Here is a 21,853-nt window from a genome sequence, read left to right on the forward strand (position 1 = left end):
ATGTTTGCAAAGAGCATTCATTGAAACTTTTACTCTTGTCTTTGGCAGAAGCCTTCCGTGGTTCTTCTGGCCTGAGAAACCCTGCTGGTGTGGCCCTCAAGCACACCTTCCAGGGATTGCATAATCCCCTTCCGATGCACACTGGTCAGCATTCCGCGAATTCCGCATATGCAAAGGGGGAAAAGTGCGTTAGGAATGGCGCAACACGTGAAGTGCGAAGATGGAATAGGCGATATATCTCTGCTACAGCTAAAGATGTTCCGGGTGATCCCTCTCATTTTGTCTCTTGGAAAAGTCTTTTGTAGAGAGTGGCTGATGTTACAAAATTGGAAGACATCATTTGCAACATGCTGGCATCTTTCTCTGCAGTCTTGGGAGGCAAAGTCCGCCCCTCCTTGGCGCCTTGGCCTGTGTGAAGCTGGTTTTTCTGTATTTTAGGCATAAGGCACCAACATTGTGTCTTCACGGTTTGCCTTAAAGCCAATATAAAAGCCAACAGCCGTTGCTGAGTAACAGTTTAAAAGCATAACGTTTCCGCTCAAGACGTCTCGTTTGGAGCTTTTTTCCACAGGCTCTGTTTGTGAGGCCTAAAGTTTGGGTTTAGTTTTTTTTTATTATTGTTGAGAGGGAAAGGTTCGTGATTTAAATCAAAAGTGTCCAAGTGCGTGTCCTAAGCCCAAGGTGTTAGTGTGAGGGGGAATAACATCAATTGGAGGTTAATTGGAGCATATAAATGATTGAAGTGTAAATTGGATTTAAGCCATCAACGACTCCCAATTAGTGGTGCAGAGATCTTCCCATTTTTGGCCGTAGCACCATCATCAAACAGCAAATAAAATGTCTAAGGTGTTTCTAGTGGTATGTTTGTGACACAAATTGATGGATTTAACTGCCAATATTTATCTAAATTGACAATCATCATGTCCATGTTTCTACTAACATCGTAGCACGTTAATTAAACTGGTTAATTTGTGATGGAAATTCTGCACAAGAAAATCCAGCAAGAGAGATTACCAAGATGATGGTTTCCGTGAAATAGATAATTTTTGCAGTGAAATGAAAAAGATCCAGAAAAAGAAGTGACGGAAATTGTGTAAACCATCATAAACCTCATATGATTATCACTAAGTAAAAATCGTAACACAAATGTCCATTCAGTGATTGGGATCAAAAGAGCAAAAGATTGCATAACAACCATTTATGAGATATTTTACAAAAATCAGAGACATCAAACTTCCTCTTTAGATGATAAAAGAGCCACCACAATCAATAGAAATTGAATTAAATAACAAATATTTTTAAAAGAATTAAACAAAATCAAGCGAGACTTTCTCTATTTGGATGCGCGTGGATTTTCTATCGAGAGTGAATGCATCTACATAATAAATATGTATAAGATTTCGCGTCATGATACTCTTCCTCAATGGTACTCATTCCACACGAGACTTTATCAATTTGAAACAGGTGTAAAATATATCCAAATATGCAGTGATTTATTTACTAGTCACCGTCAGCGCCACGTGAAGACAATTATGTAATTTTGCAGTGGCACAATGATGAATTATCTCAACTTTCACGTTGGTAGCATCTTCGTCAGATGGAAATTCAACCCAGGCTTAATGCCAGGCCATATTTTGCAAATAGACTTCCTCTTAATCAAAACAGCAATCAACATCATCCCAAACAATTGGGAGGAAGTTCAAGTGTTTTGTGTCTAAAGACACACGAAAAAAGACCCATTGAGACTATTATAGACATCTTGAGAGTCATCTCTTAAACACCCATCATGATACTCACAATTTCCATCAACACAATAAAACCCAATTTAACTCATAGCGGCAAAAAGCGCGCCAATTTGCCACGAGCATGCAGAGATTGAATTGCAGAAGTCAAAATGATTGTTTTTGAACCATGATCATTATCAATTTTAAGGGGGAGGTATCTTGTGAACAATTGTATTTGCATGAAATAATTAGTCATTAAAGTTCACTATACACGGGAGAAAGTATAAAGAGATAAAAGAGATATTAAAACATTTTAAATATTTATCAAAAAATAAATAAAATTATAAACATTTTAGCATTAAATTTATTATTTAATGTTAGTGGCCGATATTGCAAGCTAGTTGAAATTTAATGCAGTTTCCCTAATTAGGAGACGTGACTGCATTTGAATGCACCTATCTATGAACATTTCAATTTTTCTATTATTTCTTAAAGAAAAATTCTATGCTATAAACAATACTTGATATTTCTAACTTTTATATTTAATTGAAAATTTTAAATATTTAAAAATTGGTTCATTCAAAAGCAGGTCACTTTCCATAACAATCATGAATAACTCTAAACCATATTAAGATGACAAAATGATTTATAACTCCTTTAATTTGATCTTTATGTGAATTCCTTAAAAAAATAGGATTAAAATTTTGTGCTTTTCATTTTATTCATCTACTTGTCGAATTTGTTCTTTTTTTTGAATACCTAAAACACTGACCAAATGTAATAAATTTTAAAAAGTACTCACGACCGACGACGATTAAAATTAGCTTAGCTATGGAGGAACTTAACAAATTTAAAATTAAAGTTTTTGAACTAAATTGCAAGAATCTTAAGTGGGAAGTGGGGTACCTTTGAATTGGGGTAGTTTAAAAATTAGTCTTTTACTCCTACTTATAAAACGAATTGTGGCTTATTTTAAGGTAATTTAGCTTCTAAATTAATCTGTGGAGCAAAATTATTATCGCACAATATTTTCCAGTTCCAAAATAGGACAAAAAAGCCCAATTTTAAAACTGCCCAATTCAAAGGTGCCCCAGTTCCCCATATAAATGTTTTAATAAAAAAGATTTTGAATAAGTGATATTTTGAGATGATCTACACGGATACAAAACTTTACTAAAAAGTTAAAAAAAAATAATGTATAAAACTTCAAAATATTTTTTCAAAAAATAATATAGCTTAAATAATTTAAAAAATATTTTCCCGTAACAAAAAACCAAAACATAATTTAGATAGGTTATTTTTCTTATAACATCTTCACACTAGGAGAAATTAAAAAAAATCTTTTTGTAAAGAAAACTTCTCCTATCATCTCCCCCCCTTTGTAAGTAGAAACGTCAAGTTTTTTTTTTTTTTGCAAAAAGGCATATTTTGACGAAAATTGCTTATAGTGTGTAAACGGCATTACTCTGAATAAAGATTTAAATATTTAACAAAATTATTTAATAAGACTTATCACGAAAAAACAATAATTTTACAATAACTTCAATATTTAAAGTATAATATATGACTTTGTATTCTTACGGTTCATAAAAATTCAAGATCGAAGTAATGTATTGAATATATTTATTTAAAAAATTCAAAAAGCAAATTACTATAGTTTTCTAGACCTGGTATTAAAATGACTTAAAAAGCATTGCATTAATATTGAACATTGCTATTGGGTGAGATTCTTAACAACCTCCCCTATTTGATTTCATTCAATTTAAAAATAAAAATATTAATATTAATATTATGTATGAATATTATTTACTTTATGTAGCAAATTGCATTATAGGATAAGATAGGATAATTCGGAATCACATCTATTTTGGAATTTTAAGATTTTCTCACTGTTTCACGTGATCAAAGAGAAAAAGAAAACCGCGAAGTAGTACTAGACTTCGCATTCGAGAGTACTTCTTTGTCATTTTTATTTTTTCCATCTTTAAATTGTTAGGAAATGCCAAAGTTCCGAATCAGATGTGATTTTAAATTATCCCATCTTACCCAATCTACGTTTTTTCATTTTTTTTCTTCAAAAGCAGTTTCATAAGATATCAATTCTTAAATATTTAAGTGCTAATAAATTTTGATATTGGATTATTGTTCTACCTTGCTAACAATATTTTAAAATTTATTATTAGATTTTTAACAAATTAATTACTATTTTAAATTCGTTTCATATGCTATTTGGTAAGTAACCTTAATTGTGAAAATTGAAATTTTGAAAAATTTCTGATTTTTATAGTCAAAAGTAAAAATTGCATTTTAAGGAGTTTTTTCCTTAATTCCTATTATCATAATTCGCAAAATATTTCATCTTAATATTGCTTAGAACTTTAAAAAATAAGAAGTTAAGTCGTATTATCGTGGGATGCGACTTGTCATCCTTCCTTCAGATGCGTGCCCTAGTTTGCCTGTATCGCCTGATATCGGCGGGATGCCCGGAATACTTGGTTTACCTCTTGATGAGGAGGAGTTCGGCGAGGGTTCAGGGGTCATTGTGCCAAGGGCAGAGTGAGACACATTTTATAAAACTTTATTCATCAGGAAAGTCTCATTGTATAACTCGCTTCCCCGTGAGGGCCGTATGGCATCACGGGGTATCCAGAGAAACTTCCAAACTGGGCTTGACCAGTGACGTCCTTTTTCTTAATCAACTGTTTTTCTGCATTTTGTTTACCTTTTTCTTTCTTTTTGTCAATTTTCGTTTACTCAGTTTCTTTATTATCACGCCACGCATTTGTAAGAGGGTACTAGTTTTATTAAATAAATTGAAATTGAAAGACAGTTTATTCAAAATATTTTGGAAATGTGTCTTAACCGTTACTACGTGATGCCATGTTTGCGATAACCTTTATAAGCTAGACGCACCTACGGCTTAAGCTGAAAGGCGGCTTAACGTAATTATAGACAAAATAATGATTAGACTGCATTCCCATGAGTTTCCCACTAAGCGGTCTTGGCATAAGCCGTAAGTCAGTCTAGAGCATTAGGCCTATATGGGGCAAAAAAATCGAAATAATTTTAAACTCAAATAAAATACAAAATTAAACTAGTCAAGGACTTCATGTTATACTTTTAAATAGATAAATTAAAAAAAAGGTAAAGTTTAATACTTTTTAGACAAGAGACTTAGTCCAGTTCCTGAAGTTTTTAAATTTTAAATAACAAGCAATTTCATTGGTTTCTAAGAAGCTAATGAATCATTCCCCCTTAATATCTAACTTTAAGTCAAAGTTTTTCGAAAAAAAACTTGAGTAATTGTAATTTAGAGAAGTTAGGCCGTATGACTAATGCCCTGGACAGACATACGCCTTAAGCCGAGAGACAGCTTAGTGGGAAATTGATTAATATGTAGTGGTATCATTTTTTTTTTTTAAATTATAACTACACTAAGCTGTCTCTCGTTTTAAGCCGTAGTGGTATCCAGTACGTAAGCCTTAGGCCTGAATCCCGTAGAAGGTTTAAATTTAGAGCATTATCCACGTGAAATTACATTTTAGTTTCACTGCTTTCCTTGTTTTACTGGAGTTTTATATTTCAAGGAGAGCAATGGAATAAAGTAAAATGCCCTCACTCTAGCGGTGGCTCAATTTTTAAATGTTTGATGGTTAATTTCTATGAAATTGTTACTGATTCGTATTATTTTTGGAATAGTTGACCTAATAAAGTTAGATAATACGCTAAATATTATAGCAACACTGATAAAAATAAAAGGGTCAAATTGACCCTTTTCCAAAGGATGGATCATATTTGACTCTTTGAAAGGGTCACCAGGAACCCTTCGAAAGGGTCACGGTTTTGACATCTATTTAATTCCGGAATAAATGAATAAAAAAACAATGAAAAAGTGATCTTTGGTGTTCGCTCAGATGAGAGAAATATGATATCAATAATAAGTTTACAATAAAACATGATTATTCGTGATAAATGTGCATACTAAATTTCAAGAGATACAAAAGTGAACCTTTCAAAGGGTCAAATACGATCCATCTTTTTGAAAAGGGTCAATTTGACCCTTTTATTTTTACCAGTGAAATATAAACTGAATAAATAACTCTAACTGATCGAGTCGAGGAACCGGTCGACTGAGGGCACTTTATTTTACTTTCTAAATAATATGGCTTAGGTAAAAATCTTAAATTTTAATTTATTTAAGCTAAGGCACATACCATGAAAACTCTTCATAAATAAAATATTTTGCTAATTTAATTTCGTATAGTCGTAAATTCATAATAAAAACAGGAAACATTTGAATTGAAAAAATAAATATGAATTCAAATTCAAATTCGACCCCATACTATTTTATACTATCAATGTGTATTAGCTTTTGGTTTATTTCAGAATATCATTTAATTTGTCAACTTTCGAAAATAGTATACTAATTAAAAAAAAAAGATTTTTGTTTGAAAATTGATTAGATATTTCCCCCTTGACTATCGTTAACCAATATTGCGGAATCACCCAGATGAATCTCACAAATTTACTAATAAACTCTCGATAATTCTGCTGGTTCAACTTACGCAATGGCCAGCAACGAGAGCAATAATTGAACAACGCATCTGGTGGCTCGAAGAATCTGTCCCAAATTGCTCTCTATTGTGAAAGAAAATCCACTCATATCGATTTTTAATAGTCGCCGTGATTCACTTATTGCGAAACTGTGCAAAAAAAGAGATACACACGCCATGGTAATCCATCCCAGAGACAGTTCTATAACACTGGCCAATAAAAGAAGGCGAAAACATCTCTTCCGCTTTCATATTTCACTTTCATTCGATGATACGGAAATTTTTGGAGTGAGGAAACGGCCAGCATAAAAACATCGTGTTCCAGCTGCTAAATGTAACTGTTTGCAGAAATTGCAGAAGCAAATGAATGCAATTTGAGCGAGAAAATAGCCAAAATCACACGGTTAACGTCTTATATCATTTCAAATATGGCATCTTGGACTTGGTCATTGAGTCAATGTGGAAGTCCAATTGTTGTAGACAAAATTCACAAGACATCCGAAGTGAAGGGTATCATGAACCTATTTTCTACTTTTATGCACAATTTTGCTCGTTCAAGCAATTTCCGAGGTGGTTCTTTCGCAATGTCTCCAACTGTTTCATCTAGTTCCATTCGTCAGCTTCCAAGACCTGAGGCATTAGTTAATCATGCCAATTAACATTGCAGATTGCGCTCGTGATGGTGGCCAATGGAGTGTTGGACGCCAAGAGTGCAGACAAGAACGCCAAGAAGGCCTTCTCAGCTAAACCCACCAAAGGTCCCAAATCCGTTGTTGAGCAATTCAGCGGACTACCAGAGGATGATGTCAAGTTCATCAAGGAACTGGACAAACAATTTAAGCTCCACGGAGACAAAATCAAAATCAGAATTGAGAGGGACAATAGCACAGCTGCTGCAGGATCCGGGAAAAACTCCAAGAGAGGTCTAGATGGAGATCTTGGGTAAGATTATACTCTTCCGAAATCATTATTCCAAAAAGGGTTATCTTATAATGCGCGTTGCGTATTCGTACCTTATACGGTCTACAGACTGACGATTTAATATCATTTAGTTAACCTTCCAAATCCTTACAGATCAAAAGATAATTCGAGAGATGGCTAAGTTTAATCACTGTAAACCGTTAACCTGCATTGTAATGCGCTGGACACACCTACGGTTTAAACCGAGAGGGTTTAACGCAATTATCATAAAAATAATGATTAGACTACATTCCCAAGAATTTCCCACTAAGCCGTCTGTCGGTTTAGCCGTAATGGCCTTGACAGACTTGAGGATTAGCCGGGAGACGGCTTAGGGTAATTATATTCGAAATAATGGCTAAACAACATTTCTATCATTTTGCACTAAGCCGTCTCTCGGCTTAAGTCTTAAGTGTGTTGAGGCCCTAAGTCTGTCTAGAGCACACATCTTCGAGTTTTTCCTTAGGGCTAGCCTAGGTTTAGGCTGATCCATGAAAATATTTAGCTCGTAAAATGTGCCAGTAAAGGATTTACTTAAAGTGAATATATGTAAAGGACCTCTAATCGATGATCGTAGGCCTCTAGTGTATGATAGAGTTTGGGATAACCATTTGCTACCAAATTTACACGCTAAATATTCTCAAGGATCAGGCTAAGTCTACTTGAGTCCCTACCCTAGACATGTAAGCGGAGTAATACCCTAGACAGACTTACAGCATAAGTCGAGAGACGCCGTTTTAGAGAACTGATTTGGGAATGTAGTCGCCTAATCATTATGTTTATTATAACTAATTACGTAATGTCACCTCTCGACTTAAGTGACAGGTGTATCCATCACATTAAAATTAATTTTAAGTTAATTTTTAAGTTAAGTAATTAACACTAAACCTCTACCGACCGTTTTTGGTCGTTTTTCTGTCAAGTGAGAAACCGCCAAACCGCGGTAGGGTAGGTTACTCAACAAACTTGTCTTACAAAAAAGCAAAAAATTTAAATTTAAGCAGTGAAAAATATATTACATGCATATTTTAAGAAATTCTTTAAGTTTGATAGTGACATTGTACCGATTAAGTATGTGTTAATTTTAAACCGGTCAATTTGACCGGGTCTTAGTAGTGTTAAATTAATTTCAGATTCTCAAATCGTTCTCCATTTTTTTATTTATCAAATGTAGGAAAATGAGGCAATCTAAATCAATTAATACATTTTCGGTTAACCCCAAAACTTTCACATTTTTCATGTTTATTAGATAATATCTTTGTGGTTAACCTATTTTTATGAAAAGTTATTCACTAAAATCTAAAGATTCTATACCACATTCATAAAAAATAAAACGGTTTTTTCATTGGTTTTCCAAATATGTTACTAAACCTTTACACTTGCATGGCACTTAAGGTTTAATTTCGTTTCCGAAAACTTCCAATTTACATACAGTCAGTAGAACCCCTTAACCCTTTACAGACGAGTGGAACACCGGTGTCCCAAACACAAAAACATTTCTTTTTAACTATAGAAAGTTATTTTCTACTATAAATAGCCCGAAAAAGTAGTTTTTATTTTTAGGGCACCGGGGTCCCATTTGGCCTTCAACGGTTAAGTTCTAAGACTCCTGAGGATTAATTACGCTTATTCAAAATTTCTTCAAAGATCTCACCAATAAGTATAACCTCGTGGATTAACTAAAATTAATCCATGTGACTAAACCTCAGGTCTGAAGAGGACTTAAGGCAATGAAAGTTCAGCCACTTAATGTATAGACTATGTATTCTTTTTGCAGAATTTTTAAAAGTATCTAATAAGCTTGATAAAGGCACGGATTAACCAACTTGCTTATTGAAAAATTTAACCTCATAATTGTAACCACAAACTAAAATGTTACTCTTACTAGTCAATCAAATCACAAAGTTACACCTTGTAAAACTCGAATCTGATTAATACACTTTAAGATTGTACAACGTAAAATTTTTTAAAACAGTATTCCCATAATTCTAACGACTCCTTCAGACGTGAGGTCTAACAACAGGGGTAGTCGTTTATTGATTAAAGAAAAGCCGTTTATTGATTAATTTTTTTTTTACAATAATGGTGAAATAAGTGTAAATATTTGTTTGGAATTTTTAATTTGGATATCTAAATGAAAATATATAATATTTTAGGAATAAGATTAGGCCCACAATCAAAAGACATAACAAGTTAAACTTTACGAGATTTATAGGATATAACTCTCTTCAATTTCTTTCATAGGGAAACTACAAAATATCGACAAGCTTGAAATTTCGGTCAGCTTGTAATTTCGTCCACTTCTTCTATTCGTCAAATTTTTATGAATTTTTGATTTTTCCATATACTATACAGATTATGTATTGTAAAAAAGACAAAAAATGTCGCTTCGACGAACGAAATAATGTGAAAAAGACTTTTGAAGAATTTCAAAAGGGCAAAAAACTATGAGAATCAAAGCGGCCGAAATATACCGCAAAACCATGTTTATATTTTTATTCATTTTAAAATGTATTAATAATTATTTTAGATAAAACAAAGAAAATAAACTCTACAAGGTTCCAAATAACACTTCTTAAAAAAATACTGGAAAATTCAATTTGTATTAAAAATATTACATTTCAAACTTAAGACTTGGGCGCTTGCATGCAACTATGCCGTAATTTGGTACAGTTACGCCAAAGGTCTTTAGTTCTAAAGAAGCAATAACCCTTTTTATTATTGTAATGACTTAATTCTTAATTTCCTTCAAGAAATATTGAAGGTGGAAGGAAAACCTATCAGCGTTTTAAGAAATCGTATTGTGACATGACCCATCTGCACCCTTGTTCCATTTGGGATATGAAATTTGAACCTATATATTTATAGAAAAGGGATGATTAATGAAAAACCGTCATAGTACTTGCATTTTTTGGATACACTGATTAAATTTCAATATTTTGAGGAAATTATCAATAGATGTTTCTTGCTGAACAGGTGTTCCTTCGACCCTATTTTGAAAATAGTTTAACTGATACCATACCATCATTAAGTATGAAGAAAATCTATTAGAAACTTTATTATGAGACTCTGGCTAAACTAAAGCCAGAGAGTGTCAAGAATATTAGTTTCGACTTAGAGATAGATTAGTGGAATGATAAGCGAAATAATGATTAAATTATAATCCTAATATTATTAAGTTAAGCCATGGCTTCCTATCAATCTCGGATCTATGAAGGGCATAATAACATTTATTAACGTTGGAGAAAAGTAGGGGCGTAACGATTGTAACTTACATCGGCACACGATTTAATGTTGCAAAAAAATAAAGAAGAAATAAAAATAAACTCTATTTGATGATACTTTGAGAGTAAGCTTAAAAGAAATATTCAATGCGTTTGAGAAAAAAAGGATAAAAAATTGATTTCATGAAATTTCACCGATTTCAAAGACGTAGCAGAGGTATTGGAACTAAAAATCGAAATGTAACCATAAAAAGATTTTAAATAACTAACTATTGTGATATATTAATTCATAGTACGTACAATAAGTAATTGCTGAATGGGATATAACATTGCACAAAAAGCTTAAATGAATGACACAGCCTTATTGAATTACAGACTTAAAACGCTTGAAACTATCAAAACATTAAGAATCTTCTGACAGGTTTTTAATATAATTGTCCAACCAATTAAATCTAGTTTATAACAACTTAATCAAAACAGAGATTATTACGAACTGGTTGAAAACTAGGTCGTCAATCTGTACTCGAATCTTAGCCCTGAACTCATCACGATTTGAATGCTAATGGCTAAGTAATAACCTCTGTTTTTAAAAGTATCTTGGAGATATTCCTAAAATTGAGCTGCATAAAAAGCGCATTTCAAATTGCAGATTTGCAAATTATCTCAGATGGAAACTTTTCCATTTTAAAATCTTATGCAATTTATAAGGAAATTTTACTCATTTATCTGCAAATGATATTCGTGTAAAAAGTTCCAAACTGATCAAGACCATTTTGGAAATTATACAAATTTGAGTTAAGATGCGCAAATTGAAAATCACATAAAATGATATTTCACTTTCAATTTATAATGATGGATGGTGGTGATTAAATTAAAGAGATGCTCAATGCAAGATTGCTACATCGGAAGTTGAGGAAGTGATATTGATTTCAGAAAAATTTATGTAGGAAAGTTGCGCTACTCATTTCACGCACTTTTAATTCATGATCATTTCTCCATTTTCCTCTCATTCAGGTACGGTTTCCATCGAAATCGCAGACCTGGACCGAATTTCTTCTTCTCAAAGCCAAAATTGGAGTTCTACCCTTACTCCCAAGAGGATATCCCACCACTACCTCATGTAGCTCAGCAGCAACTTCAGCAGCAACAATTCCACCAGCAACTTCATCACCGAAATCGTCAGAGGCTAAACTATCAAGCCAGACCTCAACCCTTCACCCATGTTGAGATCCAACCCTCGCCTGGCTATGAAATCAAGGAGAATACCTTTGACCATCCACCACCGCCCCAACCTCCCCAACCCTACCATCAGGACTTCCAGCCGCAGCAAATTTATGCAGAACCTGTGATTGTTCTCAAGATTCCCGGACCTCAAAAGTATGCTGCTCACTTGAAGGTCCTTCTTCAGCAGTACTTAGAACTGAGAGCAGCTCAGTACATCCAAGAACTACAGCAGCAAGAACAAGCCCATCTACATGGAAATGCCGTTCAGGAGACCTATGTTGAGGAACACATCCCAGAAACAAATGCCCATACCTTAGGGACCCAGCCTATTGTTCCTCATGAAGTCTACGGACCTCCTGGACATCAGGAAACAAGCTATGGTTAGTGGGTTTTTATATCAATTTGCTTTGTTCTGTATTAGACGGCAAGATACTAAGATTACTCTACTTTGCAGTACATCAAGAACATCAGGAAGTTCCCGTTGAGCAAGCCTATGAAGCACCCCAGCAAGTCCAGGCTGTTTACGAAGAGCATCAACAGGGCCAAGCTGTCTACGAAGATCACCAACAGGGTCAAGGTACCTATGAGAACCATCAGCAAGGACAGGTCGTCTACGAAGAACATCAGCAAGGACAGGCTGTTTATGAAGCTCCTCAGCAGGGCCAGGCTGTCTATGAAACCCATGAAGTTCACTATGCACCCCAACAAGCCGTCTTCATCAACCAGAATCTGTACCAACAGGACCCAAGGCACGCTTATCAAGGACCAGCTTACCTCCCAGCTCCTGATCAACCCGCTGAACAACAGTACTACTACCAACAGCAAGAGCAGCATCATCATGGAGAAGACGACCTGCCCACATCAGAAAACTACCCCAGCGAGCACCACACAAGGGTTGTCTTCACGAAAGAACTCCAGAAAGCAGTAACTCCCAGCACGACTCATGTTGAGTACCAGCAGGAGTATCAGGGTCCCGTTGAAGCCCATTCCACTGTGGCCCCTGTAGCCTTCCGTGCCCAGGAATACTACCAGCCACATGAGATGGAAGTGGATGTGCATGGAGAGGAGGGTGTTGTGGCCATCACACAGAAACCCTTCAACTATCACAGTCACGTGAGTTCCAGCACGACGCTGAGTCCGTCCAAAAGTGCCAAGCGGGATGCTCCTCCCTTCACGCAGGAGCAATTCAAGAAGCTGAGCAAGTTGGTGCACAAGCTCAAGAGGAAACAGGAAGGCACTGAAGATAGTACTTAAATTCCTTTCGCCAGCGAGATGTGTAAATAGGAAGTCTCTAAGCATTTATTTATTTTCTTCACCTTCCCTCTAAATAGGACAAGCTTAACATGTAAGAACTAAGAATTAAAGAATAAAGAGCAGTTTTGTACAGACAGGAGGATTGAGTTTTCGTCTTAATTCCCTTTTTGTTGTTAAAAAAGTTACAGAATACGGTGCCTTGATGCTGTAGTTAATTTTTGGAAATTAAGAGATTAGTTAAGATAATTTAGTCTTTTATACACAAAGATCAAAGTACGATAAAATTACTTATGCATTCCGTTTCAGAGAAATTAATTTACTTTATAAATTTTGTGAATATTACATATGTATGTATGAATACATAAATTTGTGATTTTTAATTTTTTTTCACAATAATGGTGAAATAAGCGTAATTATTTCTTTGGAATTTGGAGATCTAAATGAAAATATTTTTTAGGAATAAGATTAGATATATAGTCAAAAGACATAACAAGCTAAGCTTTACGAACTTTAGAGGATAGAACTCTTTTCAATTTTCTTCATAGGGGAACTGTACCAAATTTCGGCCAGCTTGCAATTTCGTCCACTTCTTCTATTCCTCACATTTTTTGAATTTTTTAGTTTTTCCATATACTATACAGATTATACAATTAAGTATGAAGAAAACGTATTTTAGTATTTTAGTATTTGAAGCTATTTAGTATTTGAAATGTCTCAATTTAAATCTAAGTGTAATTTTTCATTAAATAACCTTTATCACTATGGATGGCATGGACTATGTAAGGGCTTAAAATCTGAATGATTTAGAAATATTACATTAAGATCTCCTTAGACCTCAGTTTTGACCAAATTTTTGAATTACGACTTTATTCTTTAGCTTCTAGTAGCGGATTTGAAAAAAATCTAGTTTAAATGGGAGAATAGGAACTATATGGTTTTCCAAACCCTCGAAAATAATAATCGAAATTATTCGCTATTTTGTTAAACTTATTAAAAAAAACTTGAAATTAATATTTCAAAAAATCAAATTAAAGTTTGAATAATTTAAAAATTTTGACTAAGCCAAGACACATACCACTAAGTTTTGCAAGTTTTCCTTTAAGGTCCATTATTTAAGAGAAATGGAAATGTGTAACGTAAAAAACTCGCCCATTCTTAGAATTTACGGAGCTGGCACATCTTTTCAATTAACCCATTCAGTCAATGTACCAGAAATACTTGAGATAGAATGTTCATATTTTGGAATTAGTTTCCTACAGATTAATAGATGAATTTTTTAAAAAGAAATAAATTTTATCTATTATGGGGGCGCGGGAATTCGCCCTCAATCACACGTCTTAACGGTCACTGAATTTAAATTCTGTGCATTAATTCATTACAAACTCTATTGCTTTAGGTAGAGTAACTATCAAAGAAAACAAATTGGCAACCAGAATTCAAATCAGGAAAGAGGAAAGACGCCAATTTTAATAAATTCGACGGGATGTCGAATTTTCCGTCCGCCATTTTGAGAAAAAAATTTTGCATGACCTTCCGCGAAGCAATAAATCAATAACAAAATGTATTTTCATCTTTGTCGGACTATTTTTCCTAAGTAATTGAAGAACTAAAGTTACTAAAAATCCATTCCGGACAGCAATTCGAGTATCAGTTGCCCAGGAATATATTATCTAAAATCACTCAATTTGCGTATGATGTATAATACCATGGTAAGGAATGGATTAAGTAAAATTCAATCGATTGAAATTTCACCTCAGCTGTCTCTTTCTCTCAAATGAAATTTGAAATTGAAATTTCAATTTTCATTTAACAAAAAAAGATAAACATATTTTATTTTAGTTTGAAAGAGTTAGGTAGAATTTCAATCGATTGAATTTTACTAAATTGAAAAGGTGTGTCAGCGCCATTGGAATTAAAATTGAAATTGAATATGGAATTAAATGCCAAGAATCGCAGCTAAAATTCAAAATATATTTACGGATATTTGGAATGTGTCTTGGCTCAGTTTTTCAGTTTATAAGTTTCGAACTTTTATGGCTAATAGTGTGTAAGGTTGTTATTTTCTATCACTACCGAAAATCGAAACGTTTCTTGCACAACCTGCACAACCATAGATTTCTTTTTTACTTTTTACTAGAGTTTCTCCATCGTTAGCCTCTAGAATATTCTGAAATATTAACTTTAGAAAATTAGAATAATCATATTTAAACCTGAGCATCAACCTATTCGGAAAGATTTTTACTTGGTTTATGAATTTGCAAAAATATAGCTCCAAAGACACCCCAGTTGCAGAATAACAACTATTTGGAAGCAAGTAAGTCCTCCTAATTAAGTTTATGTTTTTTATATGATATTTTATATGGTGTGTATCTCCGTTTACTATTTTCCACCACATGCGTTCCTTTATTTCTGAAAAACTGTGCAATATTTTTGGTTTACTTAAGAGTTTCTTTATAAAGCTTTCAATTAAATTCTCAACCATACACCTTGTCTTTCATAAAAATGGATTAAATAATATTAAGACAAACCGAGTTTATATCTGACCACTGCACAGTACTGAGGTTCCACGAAAAGCACCTATTTACATTTTTGAGATTCATAAAACTTTAATTTAAAAATTGTAGGAAAGGGATAGCTAAGCGTCCCAGGCTTTGCAATGTGCTCGAACTCGAACTGGTGACTACCTCAAAAATACTTTCGCTTAATTTATCGTTTAGGGATTCTCAACCGATTTGAACCGAATCATAAATCTCTCAAAAGACCCCATGAAATAGTTATAAGAGTCATAAAATTGATTTTCGCACAAAAATTATTTATCCGTTCGTTACCAGTTCATAAGCGATTTGAGCCGATTTATAAATCAGTTAAGACATTACGTAAAATACCTTAGAAGTAATAATAAGTGAATTATACTGACAAAAATTAGTTATAGGTTGAGAACCGATTCACTATCGGTTTTGAATCGATTAAAATCGATTCAGGCTCGTAAAGAATTCCGATACCTTTCCAACGGGCCAAAAAATGATACCATTCAATTAAGAAATACGCTTTCTCTAGACTCTTTCAACATTTGACCTTAAAAACCGTTATTGAAAATGATTCAACGGGGCTTTTACATATATGTGATCCCAAAAAACATGGTCTTGGTGGGAAAGGGGAGCAGTGGGAGGAAATGAGGGGCATATTAATGGTCCCAGGGTCGACTTATGGTGGGTCCTCCGAAGATCCTACCTTCCTATCTCCTGATGGAACTCTATTTGCAAAAACCAGTGATAAGCCCAGATAAGCTTATGGTAGCTGAGATTCTTTACAGGTGACCTCGAAATGCGTGCAACTCGGGGTGCTTGCAACTCAGAATGCGTGAAAATTTGGTTTTGAATTGAACTTTGGGGTAAAGAATCGAGTCGAACAAATTTTATCCGTTTCGACCGAAATACTGTGTTTTGTGTTTGAACAATAATAGGGGGGATAGGGGTAGAATTAGCCAGCAAATGAAGCTTTTTTTTCGCGCGTGATTTGTGAAAAAATGATAAGATTTGTCCAATGTTTTTATATTTCATAAGTAGCATTAGGATATTGGCTGTATGAAACAGTGTAGTCCAAGGCTCTAGAATCCTTGAGTTTTTCTAGAGAGGATAATGAAAAAAGTGTGACACATTGGCTACACTTGCCCCGGCCTGGGTAGATATAGCCACTTTTGGGGTACTAATTGCCACCAGTTTTCCAGACGAAATTTTAAACTGGAGATACCAAATATTGTTTCGCTTGATACACTGAAGCCCACTGATGCTAAATATGTCACTTAAAGCTAAAGAAAAGGGCTTTAACCGATTTTTTTATGACAAATCTGTTTCACTAATTGCTCATCCGAATGGCAATATTGCTTGGAATATCAATAGTACTTTTTCATCTAACAATTATCCCCCAAGCGGCATTTGATATCTAAATAATGTATATCTCAAATGTAACCAACATATTTTCAACGTAATCAAGCAATTACTAAAAAATATAATGTATGAACATTATGAAGGTATATTATCTGAAAATTATCTGCGTTATATGCTATAAAAATAACTCAACTAAAAAATGTATAGAAAATATCAGTTATTTTCTATTAATATGAACAATACGTTTTATTTAATAAATTCGAGTTAATATATTGGTATTTCCCCTTAAAATTATGACTACATGTTTTTATAATCCATAAATAAGTCATAATATAATCCATTTTTGAGTGAAAATGTGTAAATCTATGTCGAAAATATCGAAAGTATAATTACTTTACATATTCTTGCTGTTATGTTCACATAATGTCGTTAAATTGCATGAAGATCATGTTTTGATATATTTTAGTTACATTTGTTCCGTAAAGGAGACAACTTATGTCCAACTTGTGTTCTTTTTATATAACAGTGCTAGTTTGTCAAAATCTGCTTTATTTACTAAACAGAGATACATCTCTGAGTTTAAATTTGTGAAAAAAGTGATGTGTTTCACAAAATTAGAGTATGAAAGTGCATCAATATCATCAGTAGAGTGGAGTACTGAGTTAGAAGTGATAAAATTTAGCAAGATAAGGAAAATTCACGGATAAATAGTCAATTAATACTGTGTTTATTTGCTAAAATTTTCTTTCTTTAATTGCAGTGTATAGCGGGAGTGAAAGCGTTAGAACCCACTTTTCTAATCATTTGTTGTAATACTGAGTTGCAGAAAATGTGCCCAGAAATGTCGGAAAAGTTCACCAAAATCATAAAATTGGCCTGTTTTGACACTTGATGTTGTGTAGTTCCATTATTGTTGTAATGAATCTGTATTGTAAATATACTGTACGACATAATGTAGATAAATTAACAAAAATGTGTAAAGACGTATTTTCTTCCGCATTTCTTGCTCTATCAGGTTATAATATCTTAATTTTATTTTATCGGAACTAAAATAGGATTATGGCGTGGAAAATTACAGAAAATAGGTGATGGCAAACTCAATTTAATGGAAAAGTATGCAAAAAACATTAACGAGCACCGATATTTGTCCAGAATTGTGTTTAAAGTGATGTATTTTATCAATAAACTCAATAAAAACCTGAGATCTATAAGTTTTTTTAATGATATGCTGGAAAAAGCAATAAAACCACACAATTTTATTTTCTTTAATTTCTCAGCTTTCTATTACGAATTTCAAGTCGGGAATGTAATATTGTTCACTAAAATTGTATCCTCTAACGGAAAACACTCATTGCATTAAAGTTTCATACGCGATAAAAGTGCACGAGGCATACAAAATGTTACTGAATTGTTGAGGACAAATAATAATTGATTCGAGGAAAATATTTGAGTAAGTTTTAAAGAAAAATTCCAAAGAAATGACAGCTCTTCAGCCGATAGTTATAATACTGACATTACTGAGTGACTATATTTTGTTCAGTCATAATCGATACATTTTGCCGTACATAATGCCGTGATTATACATAAAATAAAAAGTTGTTATATTTTGGATGTAAAAATTCCCCATTCACCCGAATATGGACCTCTTTTATACGGTTATATAGAAGAAATTTGTAAAGTCTTCGCCATTATTTTCGTATAGATGTCAGACATCTCTACTCATTTATAGCGATAAATGCTCCCTGGGCCATGTATTAGTGAAAAATCATCAATAGTTTTAAACCGCCACGGAAGAGTGGCTACATCTACCCCGAGGGCTGTTTTAGTGTTTATCATCTTATATAAAGAAGGATATAATTATTTTCCAAGTGAAAAATATCTCTTAATTAACTTTATTAAACCAGAAACAAAGTAAAACTATGAGATTTTGACTAACAACTTAGAAAACCAAATGCTGGGCCAAAAACTGTAACATCAAAACTACAATTTTAAACCTATTTTATAAAAATGCTTCTAAATTGTAGGATAACTGAATCAGACTTATAAATATTTCTGGCAATATGGGGATGTGTTCCTGCTTTCATTAAAAAATACTTTACTCAATGTACATTTTAAGGGAAACGAGAAAAATCCACTGTTTACTTCTACCCCTGGCTAATTGTACCCCGGTCTCCCCTACATCATGTATGTTAAATCACCTTCGGTTATCATTTAAATCTTTCGCTCATGTAAGCTACTTTTACGAAACTTTAAGTTAAACTTACACTCGTTAGGATAGCAGAAATCCTGGAATATTTAAAAAAATCATTCTAATATGGGGAAGTGAGACGCTTTTGAATTAAAGCAGCTTTTAAATTAGCTTTTTTCTCCTATTTTTAAATAAAACTGGACTTTATTATGATTATAATTTAGTTCCATAAACCAATTGGAAAGCTAGATTACATCATGATAACGCTCAATTCCGTTTAAAAATAGTAGGAAAAAGCCCAATCTCAAAGCTTTCCCAATTCAAAGGTGCTCCACTTCCCCTTAACTAAAGTAAAGTACTGTAAATGATTTACAGTATTTTGTTTTTGGATTTATTACATTCTCAAAAATTTTCAAGGCGAAAGGAGCAAAGTTGCAAAGACAAATCGAAATATTTATGTTTCACCTGGAAAGCCAAATTTTAATAAACGCTATTTCCGCAACGGTTGAACTATTTTTATAAGAATTTTATGTGTCTTAGCTCAGCATTTTTATTTATATTTTTATTTAAATCCAGGAGAAAGAAGCATACTTAATGGCATTTATTGTGTTTTTCTTAATCTTAAACTTCTTTATTCACAGAGAAAAGCTTTGTGTCTTAGTAAGCATTCCCTTAGGGCTCTGGGGCCTCAGATCAAGCCTCAGATAATTTTTAAACCTGATAATGCTAATACAATAATCACATCTACATTTTTTATTAAGCGATGTTCGAACGAAATATCAATAACCTTCTCTAACGTCTTTATATTTGACTTCTTATCTCATAATAAATATTTTATTTGTAATTCACATCTCTGTCTTGAATAAATGAATAAATTTATCGAACAGTAAGTTCACGACGTCAAAAACCGCCACAGGCTATCCCATTCATGCTCATGTAGCTTTTCTTATGCTCATTAACCTGAGATTTTCCTCTGCACACAATCTCAAAGAAAAGCGTTTCATCCGAGTAAATCTCTATTTTTTTTTTGTATTTTTCTATCATAAGCATTTAAAACACAACAACTTTTCACTTTCGATCTTCGTGACTAAAGATTATACTCACCAATGTGAAAATGATCCTCACAAAATTGTGCGATACGCTCTATGAAATCCCATCCAGAAGTTCTTCCCAGAAGTACATAATGTTTGAAAGAGATGGATATTCAATTTGTGACAAAAACACCAAAATTTCCTTTTGAAATTAGAAAGACAGTAATAAAAATAAAATTAATTGTTGAACAGAAAAAAAATGAAAGATATCCTCAATTTCTTCTTTTATGGCTTTACATTTAATAGGCAAATTAATAGGCCATATTTAATGTGATATTTGCTATAAAATTACCGCAAATGGTTTGTGATCTATATCATTGATCTTTAAAATGCAACTTTGCAAAAAATTCGCAATTTTCTTCCAACGCTGTTGATTCTTTCACCTATCTTTTACGAGTAAAAAAGAAAACAATCTCTGCATAATTGAGAGTAAGTATCAAAGTCAATCATGTGGAGCAGTAAAAAAAAATATTTGAGAGTGTTTAATGAAATTTTCTTCAATGAGTTCATTTTCCATCCGAAGATTACTTCCATTGGAGAGTGATGCTCAATTCGCTGGAAAATACTATAAATATTTTTTATAACTCTCCTTGTGGAGTATTTTGCTCTTTTGAATTTTAACTGAAAGATAAATCTTCTAAGAAAGCTCCGCTCATTAAAAAAATTAGGACACAACCCCTTCGTAAGCCATGGCTAATTAAAATTGAAATTTTCCAAATGCGAATATTTTATACGAATATTATAAAATATCTTCTCATGGGAAAAGTAATGCTTCTTACTTAAATCCTTGAAGGTTGAAATAGACTCCGCCCATGCGCAAATAGACCACGCCCCTTACCGAAATTTTAATTAAACAATCCACAATGTTCACACAATTTTTTGCATTAGAGATTCATTTCCAAGAGCTTTACAGGGTGAAGGGTTAAAATTTAAGTTTAAAATGGGTACAATCTAAAGAAAATAAAGAGGTCTGAAGGTAGGCGTGGCTTCATAAAGAGAGGGAAGATGAATAATATTTATTTTTGCCTTATCGGTGTTCTGAGAATTTACGTAGAAAGTAATTAAGTAAGTTAGTGCCAATCCAGTGACGAACAAGTATAGGGGCGTGGCCTATTTCTTCATCGGAAAGCGCTCCCAATGACGCCATTATCGGCCTCTCGGTTTTTTCCCAGAACCATATCTAGTTTTCGCATTTCATTATAGTATTTCTATTCACTCTTTACATTTCTAAAAATGAAAACTGCATTGATCCTGAAAAGAACTTGGATCTATGGGCGGAGCTTATTATTCAAAATGTCAAAAACTCTTACCTCAACAAAAACAATTACATTAAAATAACTCAAATATTTTTTCTCAGAAAATTTTGCATAACGGACTTCAGCTTATCTCATAAGCTGCATTTGACCCAATTTTGTGATCAATTCGTGGCGCAGAAGATGATCCCACCCTTTTGCTTCACTTTCATATCAAACGATGGGCACCTTAGGTGAAAATGCCAGCTTTAAAGAAATCCATCTGAATTGCATGCGAAAGTGGAGGAGAATTCATGAGGTTTTAAAGCAAATACACTTATCTTCAAATGGTTTTGTATTAAAATACATTTAAAAGGTAAAATCCCCCACAATAGACCTTGTTGTGCCTCGAGACGAAGACGAATGGTACGATATGGTTTTGTGATTTTCATCGTTCATGACTCTTTTAGCTTGAAAACATTATAAAAGCCCCAGATAATATCTAATTTCATTCAA

General features: G+C 33.3%; 1 protein-coding gene across 1 annotated transcript; it reads left to right on the forward strand.

Moving 5' to 3' along the window:
- The first annotated feature begins 429 nt into the window (after window positions 1-429).
- On the forward strand, window positions 430-13,078 carry LOC129797972 (putative uncharacterized protein DDB_G0268364). Its single transcript, XM_055840877.1, has 4 exons — window positions 430-858; window positions 6,945-7,219; window positions 11,476-12,065; window positions 12,140-13,078. Exons 1-4 carry the CDS (start codon window positions 838-840, stop codon window positions 12,937-12,939), a joined length of 1,686 nt encoding a protein of 561 aa, XP_055696852.1. The 5' UTR covers window positions 430-837; the 3' UTR covers window positions 12,940-13,078.
- Window positions 13,079-21,853: the final 8,775 nt, after the last annotated feature.

Source organism: Phlebotomus papatasi, chromosome 1 (assembly GCF_024763615.1).
Source record: "Phlebotomus papatasi isolate M1 chromosome 1, Ppap_2.1, whole genome shotgun sequence".
NCBI lineage: Eukaryota > Metazoa > Arthropoda > Insecta > Diptera > Psychodidae > Phlebotomus > Phlebotomus papatasi.

What these genes read in the sequence shown, in the direction of transcription:
- LOC129797972 (XM_055840877.1), top strand. Translation starts at nt 838, where the DNA reads ATGTCTAAGGTGTTTCTAGTG. An exon ending in TGTCTAAGGTGTTTCTAGTG is followed by an intron (nt 859 to 6,944) that starts GTATGTTTGTGA and finishes TTAACATTGCAG; the next exon opens with ATTGCGCTCGTGATGGTGGC. An exon ending in ACATCAGGAAACAAGCTATG is followed by an intron (nt 12,066 to 12,139) that starts GTTAGTGGGTTT and finishes TCTACTTTGCAG; the next exon opens with TACATCAAGAACATCAGGAA.